The sequence below is a fragment of the Hyperolius riggenbachi genome, chromosome 3 (assembly GCF_040937935.1).
Source record: "Hyperolius riggenbachi isolate aHypRig1 chromosome 3, aHypRig1.pri, whole genome shotgun sequence".
Lineage (NCBI taxonomy): Eukaryota > Metazoa > Chordata > Amphibia > Anura > Hyperoliidae > Hyperolius > Hyperolius riggenbachi.
The window spans coordinates 55,176,392-55,195,685 of NC_090648.1; the positions used below are offsets into that span (position 1 = coordinate 55,176,392).

At 45.5% G+C, this 19,294-nt stretch overlaps 1 protein-coding gene across 1 annotated transcript in view; it reads right to left on the reverse strand.

Moving 5' to 3' along the window:
• Window positions 1–19,294, reverse strand: part of LOC137562618 (A.superbus venom factor 1-like) — a 231,262-nt gene that overhangs the window by 88,292 nt on the left and 123,676 nt on the right. The window contains exons 18-21 of the mRNA XM_068274131.1: window positions 17,670–17,790; window positions 8,438–8,520; window positions 2,983–3,122; window positions 1,037–1,249 (exon numbers count right to left, since the gene is read on the reverse strand). Of these exons, the coding sequence (XP_068130232.1) occupies window positions 1,037–1,249; window positions 2,983–3,122; window positions 8,438–8,520; window positions 17,670–17,790 (557 nt within the window). The remainder of the gene's footprint in view (window positions 1–1,036; window positions 1,250–2,982; window positions 3,123–8,437; window positions 8,521–17,669; window positions 17,791–19,294) is intronic.

Genomic DNA, 19,294 nt, shown 5'->3' on the forward strand with positions numbered 1-19,294 from the left:
CTTCCTTAGCAATGCGGGTAACATTAACTGCAGGCGGTCCTGTTCCTGTGAATTATCGCCACCGCAAAACTTCAGTCGTAACTGCTACTGTGTTCATTTACATTACAATGTGTGTGACACAACACAAAGACACTGTGGCCTTGATTTACTAACCGGTGCTAAGCCGGTCAGTGAGCCTTATCACTTTGTGGGCACAAACCAGGGCGTTAGGTGGTTTGCGCCCACACATCGCGCACAGCACCGCATGCAGTAATGCTGAAAACATGAGCTGACTTTACTGAACACTTAGCAAAATGTCAATTCATAAAAGATGTTTCCGCATGAAAAGCTGACATTCCCGAGCAATAAGGTAAATTACCGCCTTGTGCGGTGAACACCTCCAGTACGTCAGTAAATGTCAATTCATAAAGATTAGAGCAAGCGGTAATGACACAGAGAATACTGCCTGCTTTGAAGAGGTGATAAGGGAGCGGATAACAGCAAAGTTAATGGAGACAGATCTCCCAGGTAGCAGCGGGGAGAGCAGAGCAAAAGGCTTCCCTGAATACCCCAGGCTGTGTTTTTTAACCTCTTGGGTACTTGTGTTTAGATGTATTTGACATCAGAAAGCCTGCATGTGTAACATTCCTTGAAGTCCTTCTAAGCTGTGGTATTTAAATAGATTGTTTAGAAAGACTAATAGACAGATTAAGCGCAGATTCAGGGCAAGCAGAGGCAGTATAACAAAAAATGCACATCTAAAGGGAAGTTGGAGATGCCTCTTTTATTGTAATGCTGTCTCTGCAAATGTAACAACTCAGGCAGCTTCTCATATTACCGCCAGCTTAGTTCGGCAAATCCCTGCACTTCTATCGCATCTGGAAAGATTTTTATGAATTAGCACACAATGCAGTATTTTACCGACACGATTTTTTTCCCGCACATCCTTTTATGAATTGACCCCTTTGTGTGTCTTCGTGTCACATTGTGTGTCTCATGTCACAGTGAGCTCCACCTGTGCATTAGGCTACTTTTCAGCTTTAGGTTGGTTTCTTACCACAACGTTCAGCTTCTTCCTCACACCATCTGAAACATATTCTCCATCCACAGCCACCTTCACTTCCACGTTGTGATATCCCAAGGAAAGAGGAACGATGGTGAATGGTACAGCCACAGATGAAGAGGGTTTTAAGGTCACATACTGGTGAGATTTGCGTCTAGCAGTGCTGGGGCTGCAAAATGCTTCATTGTAAGACCATTGTACACGTACCTAAGCCACACAAAACAAAGACAGACATGGAGGATACAAGGTGATGAGCTTATCTATCTCAAGTAGAGGTGAGAATGAATTTTTACTTTGGATTGGAACAAGTTTTTGCCCTAGAGCTTGAGCTCCACTTGAGCTAAACCAGAACATAGCACAGGGCTAATCAGATTCACAAGAGTCTCCCAACTGCTGATTAACCACTTCAGGACCACAGGCTTACACCCCCCTAGTGACCAGGCCATATTTTACTATACTAGGCTGTGCAGCTTTGTTAGCGTGCTGCACAGCCCTACATCTAAGCACACAAATGAATGTAACCTCTTTTTCTTGTCCTTAATAGGACACGATGTAGGAGGTCTCTGATCACCGTTGCAATCTTTGCTGGCTGGTGGGGGGGAAGAGGGAAAAAATTGTAATAAAAATTACAAAATAAACATAAATATTTATTAAAAAACAAACAAACATTGGGGGAGCGATCAGACCCCACCAACAGAGAGCTCTGGTGGTGGGGAGAAAAGGAGGGGGGGGGAAGCACTTGTGTACTGAGTTGTACAGCCCTGCAGCGAGCCCTTAAAGCTGCAGTGGCCATTTTTGTGAAAAATGGCCAGGTCTTTAGGAGGGAGGGGGGGGGGGTAAAGCCTGTGGTCCTGAAGAGGATAAAGGGAGTCTGAAGCTAGCTTACGGAAAAAAAAAAAAAAAACAGATTCTCACCTACGGAACATTCCTGTTCTCCTCACGGAGACTCAGCACTGGTCGTAGACTGCTCGTCGCTGCTGCCTAAGGGTTCGGAAGTCTTTGGGAGCCTAATTGCTCCTAAATATGGGCTGCTCCATATTGAGCGTGAGCTCAGGAGCATTCTGGGCTCCCAAAGACTTCCGAAGCCTCCCGTGGTGGGAGATGTGAACTGACAACCCAGCACTGGAACGGGGGGGACTGTGAGAGGAACTGGAAGATTAAGATCCAGAGCCTTCCCTCTCCTTAGATAAGTATCTGTTTGTTTGTTTTTTAAATTTAGCTGCAGATTTACTTTAAAAAAGGTAGCCAAGCACCGTACTTTTTTATTTTAGTTTTACTAAAATACTCGCCAATGACACAAAGGAAAATGTACCAAATTATTCAGGAAACCCAAGTTTACATTAATTATCCTGCAGAGGCGTAGCTAGGGTTTTCAGCGCCCGGGAACAAAAACAGTTTTTGAGTAGCGCCTGTTGCCGGGCACTCTTTGCGCATGAGCGTGACGTCACTCATGACGTCACACACATGCGCAGAAAGTGCCCGGCAACAGGCGCGCCATCAAGGACAAGCACCGCCGGCCCAGCGCAGCCGTACTACTACGGGTCATAGCGCTCACACTGAAGACTTGGTAGTGCTACAGGTTTCTATTGGGAATGATAACACAGGGTTTCTGCTACTTGGCCAGCAGGTGGATTTCCTCAGGTTTTCCACCTCCCAGTCCGACACTGGATTTGACTAGATTAGCTGCATGCTTGTTCCTGGTGTGATTCAGATATTACTGCAGCCACATAGATTGTTTAAAAGGAGATAAATATGGCAGCCTTCATATTCTTCTCACTACAGTTGTCCTTTAAGGCTTGGTACCCAGAGCTTAGACAGGAAAAGACAATCTCGATGAATGAAATATTCGGAGCTCAGGCAGGAGGTAAGACACCGTGGATCAAATTGGAAGGTGAGCACAGTCCATCAACCTGCTGATGGTAGGAGGTGGAGTCACTTACTCTAAGGTCCCTGTATTCATAGTTATAAAGATTGGCCCATATCTCCACCTTCTCATTCCTGACAGCAGCATTTGGAAGCCTGAGGTCAATGAAGAACTTCTGGAAGACCTGGATATTATGTGGTTGTCCCACACAGATTCCTGCAAAGAAAAACACAAACCTTATCTTGGATGTTACCGTAATGCTGCATTACAACCCACAGGCGGCAACTTCGACCTGATCCTGAATTATACCATACACAAGGAACCAGGTGTGCAAACCTTTTTTGGAAATATCATCACGACCTTCACACCCATAACAAGTGTAGCCACAAAAACACCTGATCTAAAAAAAAACGAACAAATAAACACCTGACCTGGGGGATGGACCCACTGTATCAGAGGGAGTGAAGGTTATTAGTTGGAGGCCCCTCACTGCTCTGGGCCCTCCTGCAATCACAGGGGCTGCTCTCTTAATGTTATGTTCCCTGGAAACATCCACACTTATGCTGGGAACACACGTTTTGTTTTCGCGGCAGATCGTTCTGATAGATGCCTTCGATAGATAAAACTCTGTCATGTCCGATTCTCCGCTCGATTCTTTTCCGCTCGATTTCTCATAGAAATGAATGGAAAAAAAGATAAGAAAAACGAGTGGAGGATAAGAGAATCGAGCAGGGAATCGAATGTTCAAGGGTTTTTACACAGTGGGACGTTGCGTTGCAGGGGACGTTAAGGTCGCATAACGTTCCCCTAATGCAACGCATGGTGGTGCTAAAGGTGGGCGCTACATAGAGCCGCGTTATGTGGCTCTTGGTGCGCCGTTTTCGTTCGATAGAACCGGCAATGATTCATATGAATCATTGCTAGCAGGCAGATAACCGGCAATGATTCATATGAATCATTACTAGCAGGGAGAGAACCGAGAATGATTCATATGAATCATTGCTAGCAGGCAGAAAACCGAGAATGATTCATATGAATCATTGCTAGCAGGCAGAGAACCGGCAATGATTCATATGAATCATTGCTAGCAGGCAGAGAACCGGCAATGATTCATACGAATCATTGCTAGCAGGGAGAGAACCAAGAATGATTCATATGAATCATTGCTAGCAGGCAGAGAAGTGAGAATGATTCATATGAATCATTGCTAGCAGGCAGAGAACCAGCAATGATTCATATGAATCATTGCTAGCAGGCAGAGAACCGGCAATGATTCATATGAATCATTACTAGCAGGGAAAGAACCGAGAATGATTCATATGAATCATTGCTAGCAGGCAGAAAACCGAGAATGATTCGTATGAATCATTGCTAGCAGGCAGAGAACCGGCAATGATTCATATGAATCATTGCTAGCAGGCAGAGAACCGGCAATGATTCATATGAATTATTGCGAGCAGGGAGAGAACCGAAAATGATTCATATGAATCATTGCTAGCAGGCAGAGAACCGAGAATGATTCATATGAATCATTGCTAGCAGGCAGAGAATCGGCAATGATTCATATGAATCATTGCTAGCAGGCAGAGAACCGGCATCGATTCATAGCAGGGAGAGAACCGAGAATGATTCATATGAATCATTGCTAGCAGGCAGAGAACCGAGAATGATTCACATGAATCATTGCTAGCAGGCAGAGAATCGGCAATGATTCATATGAATCATTGCTAGCAGGCAGAGAACCGAGAATGAGTCATATGAATCATTGCTAGCATGCAGAGAACCGGCAATGATTCATATGAATCATTGCTAGCAGGCAGAGAACCGAGAATGATTCATATGAATCATTGCTAGCAAGCAGAGAACCGGCAATGATTCATATGAATCATTGCTAGCAGGAAGAGAACCGAGAATGATTCATATGAATCATTGCTAGCAGGCAGAGAACCGGCAATGATTCATATGAATCATTGCTAGCAGGCAGAGAACCGGCAATGATTCATATGAATCATTGCTAGCAGGCAGAGAACCGAGAATGAGTCATATGAATCATTGATAGCATGCAGAGAACCGGCAATGATTCATATGAATCATTGCTAGCAGGCAGAGAACCGAGAATGATTCATATGAATCATTGCTAGCAAGCAGAGAACCGGCAATGATTCATATGAATCATTGCTAGCAGGAAGAGAACCAAGAATGATTCATATGAATCATTGCTAGCAGGCAGAGAACCGGCAATGATTCATATGAATCATTGCTAGCAGGCAGAGAACCGAGAATGATTCATATGAATCATTGCTAGCAGGCAGAGAACTGGCATTGCAGTGCAGTGAATATTAATTAGCCATGTGGCTAGGCTCAATAGGACTCTCCCCTCCTCCTCTCCTGCACACAAAAAACAATAAAACAACATTACTGAGCATGTGCAAACAGTCTAACGCGGCTAAAACCACGTATAACGCACAGCATGCTGCACTTTCATAGAACGTCCAGGGTTACACTGTAACGCAATGTGGGCACTGTGAACAGCCCATTGATTTTTCATTACTGTGCGTTGGGCTGCGTTACAGGCTGCTCTAACGTGCGCCTGTAACGTCCCACTGTGAAAGTGTGAGAGAACGCGGAAAAGCTGCCGCGTGTGCTGATAGCAAGGCGGCTGATTCCGCGTCCGGCGCGGAGGTTTGCACGCGGAAGCCTGCGTTTGATTATCTGAAAGAACGCGGAAAAGCCACGCATGTATGGACAGCAAGGCGGCTGGTTCCGCGTCCAGCGCGGCGGGTTGCACACAGCAGCGTGCATCTGGTGTGGCTGAGTCTGTTAGTGCACATAGGTTCAGGAATACGTGCGCACGCTGAGAGGCAGAACTTTTATGATGGCCAAGGAGAGATCAGCTGACCAGGCTGGTAAGCTGACCTCAGAGCTGGTAATCATTGGTTCATCACTTAGGGGTGGCGCCAGAGAGCGCTGCTCTATATATAGTTACTGCTGGCCACTCACAAGTTGTCTGCCGTTGCGAACACTACGTGGAAGCACTCAGACTTTAGTCAGATCCAACAGTGTGTTTGAACCAGGAGGACCTGGGAATTCACACTGAGCCAGATTACTTCTATTGTTATCATTCTGTTATACCTCAGACTAGTTCCAGAGTGTAGAGACCACGGACCTCACACCCAAGACTAGGGAACTTGTGTTATCATTCTGTTATACATCAGACTAGTTCCAGGGTGTAGAGACCACGGACCTTACACCCAAGACTAGGCATTGTTTGATATTTGTTATGACCTATTGCTTTCCTGACTATTCCTCTGCTCTCTGATTCGGTACCACGCATATCTGATATTCCGTTGCCAAACCCTGCCTGTCTTGGATACCGAATCAGCTTTCTGTCTTTGTACTTTGTCTGTGCGTGTGTTGCCGACCTGGCTTGCCCGACCTCGAGAGCTATCTCTCCCCTTAAGAGATAGTCTCCAGATCTGTCAGCGACATCCACCTTCAGGTGTCACTCATGCTCTGGTCCTTCCTACCTTCAGCCTGACTCCACCCCTTGGAGAGTCTCAGGCTGCTGGGAGGTTTCTGTACTCTCTAAGAGCAGTATTGCCCATACTGCCTAAGATCACCTGCTCAGCAGGTGCGTTACTCAAAGTCATACTGTTACACCAAACACTCACGATTACATACAGGTGTCCAGAGGTTAGTACTATATCTGTATTATTGGTGATTCTGCAGATCATCCATAATCAGGTATAGGTCTGTATTCTTGGTGATACTGCAGATCACTAATAATCAGATTCTCTCTGCGTGCTGACACCGATCGTTACAGAAAGCAGCCTAATAGATCACTCGGAGAATCGACAGCAAAAAACGTATTGTGTGTTCCCAGCATTAGATACCAAACAAGGGTTTCTGCCACGGAGCACTGAGTAGTAGTGATGAGCAGAAATTACGCCTGTGCGTAATTACGCATCGTAATACACAATTACGCATCGTAATCATAATGCGTAGTTTCAGGGGAACAGTGTAAGCAATTTCGTAGTTAATTGGTCCCATTCGTAATTACGCATGAATTTACGGGTAATTTCATGCCGACTTTGGTGGTTAATAGCAAAGCCCCCATACATGCCATTGCTACCACAATTGCTACATATGTTAAAAAGAAAAGTGGGTACAGGCTACAAAAAGTATTGTTCAAAAAGACTTTGCAGTTTTGGAGAAAATCGATTTTAAAAATACAAAAAAAAATATGTTTTTTAAACTTTCATTTTTCTGGGTTTAAAAACCATTTTTCTTTGCATTTTAAAATCCATTTTCTCAAAAACTACAAAAATTTTTTTTGACTTGTGTCCAATATTTTCTGTAACATATGTGGCAATTTTGGTAGCAATAGCATGTATGGGGGCTTTGCTATTCACCACCAAAGTCCACACAAAATTAGGTGTAAATTACGTGTAAATTCATGCGTAATTACGAATGATTACACAAAGTCAATTGAATTACAAATTTGTAATTACGTGTATGCATAATTGTGAAAATTGACGTGTAATTTTGCATAATCGTAGTTAGCAGATAACGATCATCACTATAAGCAGGACAGCTGTGGACAAGTAAGGGGTCTAAAGGGAATGGTCTAGCGTTCACAATGAATTGGGCTGGGCTTGATGCATGTCACTTGTATCTCTGTGCAGGAGATCTCTGAAAAAGATGGATATCGGTTGAAAAGGGCGCCTGAGCTGCCTGTATGAAAAGGGCGCCGCCATAGACATCAATGTTATTTCTGGAAATATGGGTTACAAGGTGTAGAAAAGGGCGCCCGAGTTTTGATATAGGCTACAGGCGCTGGAAGCCGAATTATTTAATTCCCCCACTTTCCATGGCGGCCTGGAGGGGGAATAGTAATTAAAGGGACACTTAAGTCAAACAAAAAAAAATGAGTTTTACTCACCTGGGGCTTCCAATAGCCCGCTGCAGCTGTCCGGTGCCCTCGCCATCTCCCTCCGATCCTCCTGGCCCCGCCGGCAGCCACTTCCTGTTTCGGTGACAGGAGCTGACAGGCTGGGGACGCGAGTGATTCTTCCCGTTCCTGGCCACAATAGTGCGATCTATGCTGCTATAGCATATATCATTAACCATATAGCAGCATAGAGGGTGCTAATGGGTCTGGGAACGCGAAGAATCACTCGCGTCCCCAGCCTGTCAGCTCCTGTCACCGAAACAGGAAGTGGCTGCCGGCGGGGCCAGGAGGATCGGAGGGAGACGGCGAGGGCTGCAGGGGGCTATTGGAAGCCCTAGGTGAGTAAAACTCATTTTTTTTGTTTGACTTAAGTGTCCCTTTAACACGTCCCAGAGGTTTTTTTGTAGCCGAAGTTTTTATATGGGCTACACCAGGCGCCTTTTTTGTAGCCAAAGTTTTTATATGGGCTCCACCAGGCACCCTTTTTTACAGGCGCCCTTTTCATATAAACCCGGACAGATGGGCTTCAGTTTCACATTACAGTCTACACTTGTTTCATATGGGCAGGAAAAATATTTACCGTTGTCAGACAAACTCACGGGCAAAACCTCCCATGTGGTTATTGAGTCTTTTAGGAAAATATTGACGATTCTCGTTGACACACTGTTAAAAATAGAGAAATAAGTTTAATTTATTGTTGAAGCATGCGGAACATTAAGGCTCGGTTCACACTGGCAATTTAGTGGCAAACAGAGAAAACAGATCTGATTACAGGTCGATCGGATCAGTTTTCAGTCCGTTGCCACACAGCTGTTTCCGTTCCGTTTCCCACATCACGACCCAGACTCCCATCACCAAAGTGGATTTTGTTGGCTAGAACAGTCCGTTTCTTCACTAGTGTGAAGAAACGTTCAGTTTTCTCAATCACTGCCCCCAATGCAGGGCTTCAGCTTCCGTTCCACTGGGCTCAGTGGTATGGAAAAATTGCTGCAGGATGAAACTTGTGGTCCGTTCAGCAGATCGTGCGGAACGGATACGTTCAAATGGAGGATTGTGAATGGATCCATAGGTTAAAATTGGATCTGTTCCCATCCATTCTGATCCATTCCGGGAATGGACCATTTTAAAATGCTAATGTGAACCCAGCCTTACTGTTAGAGTTCTGTTAATAATACATCAGTCTGTACATTGTTACATCTTTCATTCCCAACTTACATCGACCTTAAAGTGAACCTAGAGAAAGAGAATCTGATGATATGGTATGGATATGGCATGGTGTTTATACTCCGTCTCCACTATAAGTCGACTTTGTGTATAAGTCAACCTAAATATTTCACCCTCTTTAAAGAGGATCTGTAATTTAAAAAAAAATCCCTCTGGGGGATACTTACCTCCTTCGTCCCTCCATTAGCCTGTCCGGATCCCCCGAAGTGCGGCGATGTAAATATTTACCTTCCGCAATTCAGCGCAGGCACACTAGCCGCACTTCCCTCAGGAAATATGCGAAAAAGGAAGGTCCGCAGTCTTTATTTCAGGAGATATCCAATAATACAAGCACAGGCACAAGCATGACTGACATGTTTCGTACTACATCAGTCCTTAACCACCCTGGCGTTCTATTAAGATCGCCAGGGCGGCTGCGGGAGGGTTTTTTTTAAATAAAAAAAAAACTATTTCATGCAGCCAACTGAAAGTTGGCTGCATGAAAGCACACTAGAGGGCGCTCCGGAGGCGTTCTTCCGATCGCCTCCGGCGCCCAGAATAAACAAGGAAGGCCGCAATGAGCGGCCTTCCTTGTTTTGCTTACATAGTCGCCATAGCGACGAGCGGAGTGACGTCATGGACGTCAGCCGACGTCCTGACGTCAGCTGCCTCCGATCCAGCCCTTAGCGCTGGCCGGAACTTTTTGTTCCGGCTACGCTGGGCTCAGGCGGCTGGGGGGACCCTCTTTTGCCGCTGCTCGCGGCGGATCGCCGCAGAGCGGCGGCGATCGGGCAGCACACGCGGCTGGCAAAGTGCCGGCTGCGTGTGCTGCTCTTTATTTGTTGAAAATCGGCCCAGCAGGGCCTGAGCGGCAGCCTCCGGCGGTGATGGACGAGCTGAGCTCGTCCATACCGCCCGGCTGGTTAATCATAGGTGGAAATAGCCGAACCTGATGGATCCGCTTTACTGCGCAGACGCGAGTCCTTTTGCGCCTGCGCAGTAGAGTGGATTCAATCGGACTCTGCTATATTTCCACCTAGCCCGAACAAAAGGCCACTACTGCACCTGCGCTGCATCCCGGAGAGGTAAATAAATCCTCCCTTGTCAGGCTTGTCGGGGAGGATTGTGGGAGGAATTGGAGGAGCCAACGCTGGATTGCCTGCAGCTACAGGGGAGGGGGAAGCTTCATTGGGATCCTGAGGCTTCCCCCTCCCGAGGTGAGTGTCCACCAAAGTGTTTTTTTTTTTTTTTTTACTGTACAGAGTCTCTTTAAAGTGAACCTCCAGAAATCCTCAAAAATCAACTCAGCAGCACTGAAAAGGCCTGGTGTTTCTTTAACAGTTTCACAGCATCAGAACTTTGTTTCTCTTACCTAAGCCTCGTTTTTAGCTGCACAGAAGAAAACTGCCCGGGCAGTTTTCCCCTGATGCTGTGCAAAGCATGATGGGATTTCTGATGTTGTTGATCTCGTTCTGCTGTTTTGGTGCAATTTTTTTTTTTACATTTTGAATTTGCCATTTGAAGCCTAGCGTGTGCAGCTGGGAGGGGTTTTCAGGACACAGGACAGTTAAAACTGTGTCTCCTGCACCTTGTCACCTCCTTACAACTAAAAAGATGGCTGCCCCATGACAAAGATGGCAGCCCCCATGAATCACAAACATTTGCCTGTTCTTTTAAAAACAGGGTGGGTAAAAGATTATATTACCTATTTATTCTAATTAACATAATTAATGTAACTTAATAACAGTATGTTTGTTTAGGCTGAAGTTCCCCTTTAAGTGAAACTTAAGTGAAAATAAACTGATGAGATAAATAATTGTATCTATCCTCCTACTTCTAAAATTGACTTTTAGATATTCTACAGTTCTATGTTATGTTTAGAAACTTAAAAAATATAAATGTATTGGTTTATCTCAGCTCAATGAAGCAGTCTGTCCCTTATCTCTGAGTGCTAAAATATATATGAACTATTGACCTTTTTATCTATCCCCTGCCCTCAGTAGCTCAGTTCTCTGCCAGGAAAGCTGTAATTCCTCATCAGTTAAAGGGGAACTGAAGTAAGAGGTATATGGAGGCTGCCATGTTTATTTCCTTTTAATCAATACCAGTTGCCTGGCAGCCCTGCTGGTCTATTTCTCTGCAGTAGTATCTGAATAAGGGCTGGTGCACACCGAGCGGCTTTTTGGGGGTTTTCAGATCCGCTTGCGGCTGCGGATCTGCTTGGTCAATGCATCTCAATGGGGTGGTGCACACCAGAGCGGCAGGCGTTTTGCAGAAACGAAAAATGCCTGGGTGAGGCATTTTTTGGATTTCGGATGCGTTTCTGCCTCAATGTTAAGTATAGGAAAAACGCAAACCGCTCTGAAAAACGCCTGTTCAGAGCGGTTTTGCAGGCGGTTTTGTTACAGAAGCTGTTCAGTAACAGCTTTACTGTAACAATATATGAAATCTACTATACTGAAAACCGCAGCAGCAATCCGCAAAACGCTAGCAAAACGCCATAGAAAAATAAAAAAAAGCGTTTAAAAATCTGCTAGCATTTTGCGGATCTGCTAGCGGGTTTTGGTGTGCACCAGCCCTAATACCAGAAACAAGCATGCAGCTAGTCTTGTCAGATCTGACTTTAAAGTCTGAAACACCTGATATGCTGCATGCTTGTTCAGGGGCTATGGCTAATAGTATTAGAGGCAGAGGATCTGCAGGGCTGCCAGGCAACTGGTATTGCTTAAAAGGAAATAAACATGGCAGCCTCCATGTACCTCTCCCTTCAGTTCCCCTTTAAGGAGGCTATAGTCTGACTGACTGGAGAAAAACTGTCAGCTGTATAGCTCAATATTAACTCTTTCAGGCAGAGAGAAAAGAAAAGCACCTTAACGTATAAATAAGTGTGCTTGGCACTGTCTCTTCATTTCACATGTCAGCTTCCCTTTAAGTTGAAAAGTTCTGACATTAAGATTTCCTTACCTGGGGCTTCTTCCAGCCCCTAGAAGTCTGTGTGTGCCCCTTGCTGCAGATCCACTATTGTCCGGTGAGCAGCTGATCTTTCTGTAATGAGCAGCGGTTCAACTTCTGCACATACTTAGGCATCTGCGCCATTCACAATCATGCTCTGGTACCTGGGAGCCTACCGTGCCTGCGCAGTAGCAGGGCCATTGCTAGCAGCACAGACGCCCGCACATGCAGAGAAGCCGTCGACCTGCCTTGTTGCTGATCATTACAGAGGGATCAGCTGCTCACTAGACCACATTGGAACTGCGAAGAGGGACCACACAGACTTCTAGGGGCTGGAAGGAGCCCTAAGTAAGTAAATCTTAATGTCAAATCCTCAACTCGGATATCCTTTAAGTCTCCAAATGCAGCCATAGTACCCTGTAGTCCACAATGCTGCCATAGTACCCTGTGGTCCCCAGTGCTGCCATAGTACCCTGTGGTCCTCAAATGCAGCCATAGTATCCTGTGGTCCCCAGTGCTGCCATAGTACCCTGTGGTCCCCAGTGCTGCCATAGTACCCTGTGGTCCCCAAATGCTGCCATAGTACCCTGTGGTCCCCAGTGCTGCCATAGTACCCTGTGGTCCTCAAATGCAGCCATAGTATCCTGTGGTCCCCAGTGCTGCCACAGTACCCTGTGGTCCCCAAATGCAGCCATAGTATCCTGTGGTCCCCAGTGCTGCCATAGTACCCTGTGGTCCCCAAATGCAGCCATAGTATCCTGTGGTACCCAGTGCTGCCATAGTACCCTGTGGTCCCCAAATGCAGCCATAGTAGCCTGTGGTCCCCAAATGCAGCCAAAGTACCCTGTGGTCCCCAAATGCTGCCATAGTACCCTGTGGTCCCCAAATGCAGCCAAAGTACCCTGTGGTCCCCAAATGCTGCCATAGTACCCTGTGGTCCCCAAATGCTGCCATAGTACCCTGTGGTCCCCAGTGCTTCCATAGTACCCTGTGGTCCCCAAATGCAGCCATAGTAACCTAATAAGGAAGTGCTCCATAGCGAGGCTTGTAACGCGTCCATTAGGATGCTTGCACCTCGTTGAAACGCTGGGCGGAGAGCGGCATTATGGGTAATTAACCCCGCCGCATCTAGCCGCTCAGCTGCGGCAATTAGAGCTAATTTGAATCACGAGTAACCATTGTGGTTATTCGTGATTAATTTGTGGAGAGCAGGCCTAATCATAATCAGCTAATTACGATTACGTGAAATTTTGCATACATTTTTGCAATTACGCCTATACGTAATTACAAATTGTAAATTCAATTTCATATAACCATTCATAATTTTGCATAATTTCATGCCAACTTTGTATATAAATAGTGAATAGTAAAGCCCCTATACAAGCTAATGACATCAAAATTGCTACATACGTTAAGGAGAATAGTTGGTACATGTTTCCAAAAAGACCTTGTAGTTTTTGAGAAAATCAATTTTAAACAATGCAAAGAAAAATGTTTTTTAAACTTAAAAAAAAAAAATGACAGTTTAAAAACCATTCTTTCTTTGCATTTTTAAAGCTTTGCTATTAACCGCCACATCTGGAATATGCAATCCAGTTCTGGGCACTGCGTTTATCGGCTTACCCTGCGCCCAAGTCTCCCAGCGGCTGCATAATAGGTACGCCCTACCTAAATGGTGGAGATAAACTTTGGCTTGAAGAGCTTACCAAATTAGATATGACTCAACTTTACCTACGCCTCCTGCAGACTGTGCAGTGAGCAAACGCAGGAGCGTGAAATGGTTATTGGCCGGTCTCTATCCTCAGGCACCCACATGATTATTTCAGGAACGCTGCCAGTACTCACTTCACCTGTCACCCATCAAACATCCAAGTCCATTTAGTGCTGACCTCTCCTCTCCTTTCTTTTCACATAAATAGGCTCCTGTTACACTACAGCTATGCATGCTAGCAGGGCTGGATTTAAGCCAAGGCCACAAAGGCCATGGCCCAGGGCACCACAGGATCAAGGACAGGTGGGCAGCAGACTATACTGGGGGAGGATCATCTGTCTTCTTATACTAGAGCAGGGGTGTCAAACTCAAATAGACGGAGGGCCGAAATTTAAAACTTAAGCCAGGTCGGGGGCCAACAGCCATATTTATCCCCCCCACCCATTTGGAATGATCGCACAACACCCCACAATTTGCACCGCACGTCATAGCTGCGGTGCAAAAAAAAAAAAAAAAAAAGGTTTACCAGGCATACTTGCCCCAAGTAAAGGTTAGCCAGGTATGTGCCACCAGTATAGGTAGCCAGGCATAGGAGCCCCAGAATAGGTAGCTAAGCATAGCAGGTGCCCCAGTATAGTTAGCCAGGCATAGGTGCCCCACTATAGGTAGCTAGGCATAAGTAGGTGCCTCAGTATATGTAGCCAGGCAATAGGTAGGTGCCCCAGTATAGGTAGATAGGCAATAGGTAGGTGTCCCAGTATAGGTAGATAGGCAATAGGTAGGTGTCCCAGTATAGGTAACTAGGCATAGGTAGGTGTCCCAGTATAGGTAGATAGGCAATAGGTAGGTGCCCCAGTATAGGTAACTAGGCATAGGTAGGTGTCCCAGTATAGGTAGATAGGCAATAGGTAGGTGTCCCAGTATAGGTAGCTAGGCATAGGTAGGTGCCTCAGTATAGGTAGCTAGGCAATAGGTAGGTGTGCCAGTATAGGTAGCTAGGCATAGGTAGGTGCCTCAGTATAGGTAGCTAGGCAATAGGTAGGTGTGCCACTATACTAGGTAGCTAAGCAATAGGTAGGTGCCTGAGTATAGGTAGCCAAGCAATAGGTAGGTGCCTCAGTATAGGTAGCTAGGCATAGGTAGGTGCCACAGTATAGGTAGCCAGGCATAAGTAGGTGCCTCAGTATAGGTAGCTAGGCATAGGTAGGTGCCTCAGTATAGGTAACCAAGCAATAGGTAGGTGCCCTAGTATAGGTAGCTAGGCATAGGTAGGTGCCTCAGCATTGGTAGCCAGGCAATAGGTAGGTGTGCCAATATAGGTAGCCAGGCAATAGGTAGGTGTCCCAATATAGATAGGCAGGCAATAGGTATGTGCCTCAGTATAGGTGGCCAGGGAATATGTAGGTGTCCCAGTATAGGTAGCCAGGCTTTAGGTGGGTGTGCCAATATAGGTAGCCAGGCTATAGGTAGGTGCCCCAGTATAGATAGCCAGGCTATAGGTAGGTGCCTCAGTATAGGTAGCTAGGCATAGGTAGGTGCCTAAGTATAGATAGCCAGGCTATAGGTAGGTGCCTCAGTATAGGTAGCTAGGTATAGGGAGGTGCCTCAGTATAGATAGCCAGGCTATAGGTATGTGCCTCAGTATAGGTAGATAGGTATAGGTAGGTGCCTCAGTATAGGTAGCTAGGCAATAGGTAGGTGCCTCAGTATAGGTGGCCAGGCAATATGTAGGTGTCCAAGTATAGGTAGCCAGGCTATAGGTAGGTGCCACAGTATAGGTAGCCAGGCATAAGTAGGTGCCTCAGTATAGGTAGCTAGGTATAGGTAGGTGCCTCAGTATAGGTAGCTAGGCAATAGGTAGGTGCCTCAGTATAGGTAGCTAGGCAATAGGTAGGTGCCTCAGTATAGGTAGCTAGGCAATAGGTAGGTGCCTCAGTATAGGTAGCTAGGCAATAGATAGGTGCCTTAATATAGGTAGCTAGGCAATAGGTAGGTACCTCACTGTAGGTAGCCAGGCAAGAAGTAGGTGCCCATGTATAGGTAGGTAGGTGTCCCAGTAATAGCCCGCTGGCTGTTCCACTCTATGGTGCTGCGGTGGTGGCAGTTCTGCATTCTGCACACCAGCGTGAACCCCGCAAAGAACACAGGAGAGCTGTATGTCCCTGACTGATGGCGCGTGTATCCTGTATACGCGCGCCATCAGTCAGGGACATACAGCTCTCCTGTGTTCAGTGCGGGGTTCACGCTGGTGTGCATAATGCATAACTGCCACCACCGCAGCACCGTAGACTGGAACAGCGAGTGGCGAGGAGAGGACAACGGCCTGCTGCTAATAGAGGAGGGAGGGAGATACCCGGCTGTCATCGGGAGGTGGAGTAAGTCGGGAGGCGGAGCAGGTGAGTGATAGAGCATAGCAACGCTCTATCACTCATGCAAGGATGAAGGGCAGGACGTGGCAGACCCTCTAGCGTGGCTGCGGGCCAGCTTTCAAAGCGTCACGGGCCACAGCTAATGTGAATTAAAAAACAAGCGGTGGGCCAAGTTTTCTGGCACTGCGCGCCAAATTTGGCTTGTGGGCCAGAGTTTGACACATGTGTACTAGAGGAAAGGGGAGGAGTCATCAGGCTATCTATACTGGAGGAGGGGGGTGCAAGGGTTATATGGCTACCTATACTGGAGGTGGGGGGTTGGGAAAGGATCATCTGGCTGCCTACACTAGAGGGAATGGTCATCTGGCTACCTATACTGAAGGGAGGCAGCTGCTGACAATGGCCTTGGGTGGTAATGGGTACAAATCCCAACCTGCATGCTAGACTAGGGCTACGCCAGGTGAAGCATCAGGATTCAAGTGTCTCTGCTGCATGCTCGTAATCAGTGAGTGCTGATCTCCCGCGCTACTATCATTTCAAACAACTTTCTATTAGATGCATACCGGTATTAAAAAGTGTGCAAGAGCTGGTACTTTAACCACTTCACCCCTCAGTCGTGTTTCACTTTATGCATCCGAGAAATTTTCACCTCCCATTCATTCATCTATAACTTTATCACTACTTATCGCAATGAACTGATCTATATCTTGTTTTTTCCGCCACCAATTAGGCTTTTTTTGGGTGGTACATTTTGCTAAGAATTATTTTATTCTAAATGCATTTTAATGGGAAGAATAAGAAAAAAACGGAAAAAAAAAATTTCTCAGTTTTCAGCCATTATGGTTTTAAAATAATACATGCCTTCATAATTAAAACCCACGTATTGTATTTGCCTAATAGTCCCGGTTATTACACCATTTAAATTATGTCGCTATCACAATGTATGGCGACAATATTTTATTTGGAAATAAAAGTGCATTTTTTCCGATTTGTATCCATCACTATTTACAAGCTTATAATAATACAAAAATTTAAATATAGAAATATTTCATCTTCACATGGATATTTAAAAAGTTTAGACCCTTAGGTAAATATTTACTTTTTTTATTATTGTAATTTTTTTTTTTTATTAAACATTTTATTTGGATATTTTTGGGAGGGTGCTATGTAAATAGTAATTTTTATATGTAAATATGTGTTTATTTTTTTTTTTTTACATGTAGATGTAGTTTTACTATTTGGCCACAAGATGGCAACCATGAGTTTGTTTACATTACGTCACTCTAAGCGTAACATGTAAGCTTAGAGTGACGTAGGGGGACGTAAGAGGCAGAAAGAGCGATACTTCGGAGAGAAGCCTTTGCTTTTTCTGCCGGGGAAAGGCACCATGTCCCGATTCATTGATCCCTGGGAAAACGAACCGCGGCTTGGGAGCACACGTGCATGCGCGCGATCGGGCGGGGGAGCGCACATGCGGCCTTTTGGACGTATAGTATACGTTCAAAAGGCCTAAATGGTTAAATACGCATCTTTATATTTATCCACACTGAGCACCCCAGTGTTAAATCCTCACTCACCCTTTATAATCCGGTTTGTCGTTCATCATTTCTGTCTTCCATAGCCAGCTTTCTGGGAACTCTGTCCTGCTTATTATATCCTCTTCAGGGATGTATTCATGGAAGTCAAAGCCCATGTCACCTAGTGTAGAAAAAATGTACAGTAAAGGAAGTAACTTTAAAGAGGAACGGATACCAAGGATTGAACCTCATCCCAATCAGTAGTTGATACCCCCTTCCCCAAGAGAAAGCTTTACCTTTTCTCAGACAGATCACCAGGGAGCTCTGTATGGCTAATATTGTGGTGAACCCCCTCCCACTGTGTGATGTCAGCACCTAGGTACTGACATCACTCTGTGGGAGCCTTGTTGCATTGTGGGAAATAACAGCTGTTTCCAACTGTCAAATAGAGATCTTGTGAACCTAGAATTTTCTGTTCGCGAACACGAACTTCCGCAAATGTTCACAAACAGGCAAACCCGGCGAACCGCCGCCATAGACTTCAATGGGCAGGCGAATTTTAAAACCTACAAAGACTGTTTCTGGCCACAAAAGTGATGGAAACGATGTTTCAAGGGGTCCAACACCTGAACAGGGGCATGCCGGAGGGGGATCCATGCCAAAAGTCCCACCAAAAATTACGGAGTTGACGCAAAGTCGAGTTTTAATCCCCAAGGTCCCGTTTATACTTAATCAGTTGGTACGCATTTTTTTTTCTTCTCCATAGCAGTGCATTGTGAAGAAGATTTCAGTTAAAACGCATTAAGTGTGAACTGTGCCATAGGAAAACATGGGCATTACTTTGAAAATCAGTTTTCTTTCATTCAGATATTAATGAGAGCAGCCGATTAAATGTAAACAGGGCCAAAGGCCCCATTTACACTTAATCAGTTGCTCTCAGTTATAACGGAAAGGACAACTGATTTTCGAAGTAAGGCCCATGTTTCCCAATGGCTCAGTTCACACTATACGAGTTTTAACTGAAATCTTCTTCACAATGCACTGCTATGGAGAAGAAGAAAAAAAACGCGTACCCACTGATTAAGTGTAAATGGGGCTTAAAGGGCAGACATCATATTATGCACAGCTCTGGTTGTCAGTGGGCTGTGGAGTGTCACACACACAAAAAAACTTCACTATCTGCAGCAAGTCTCACTAACAGTCAGCAGCCAGCAGAGAATTAATCCAATATGGCCACCACAACTGCTTTTTAATAGGAGGATGGGAGGCAGGAAGGGGTGCTAGCTGATTGGCTGCCATGTGTCCACTGACTGTGAGGTAAGGCGTCAAAATTTGGCCCCGTGATAATGTATGGGGGGTCGAACGCGCCTACAGTTAGTGGAGGGAAATTTGGCGGTTACTGTCCACCGGTGAACCATTTGGGCCATCTCTGAAAAAAAAAAGCAGCATCTCCTTCCACTGACATCACCTGCCAGCAGTAAAGGTCCCATCTGATAAATACCAGAATGTAAATCAGGGAGATGAAAGATTTCACAGTGGGCGAACACTGATTAAATCAGTTACAAATAATTATTGTAAAAATTAGGCACTTTATAGACTGCCCAGACTTTATAGACTGAGCAGAGACAATAAAATGTTAAATCTAACTGAGAAATATTTAAACAGAATATAAAGACATGAACTTT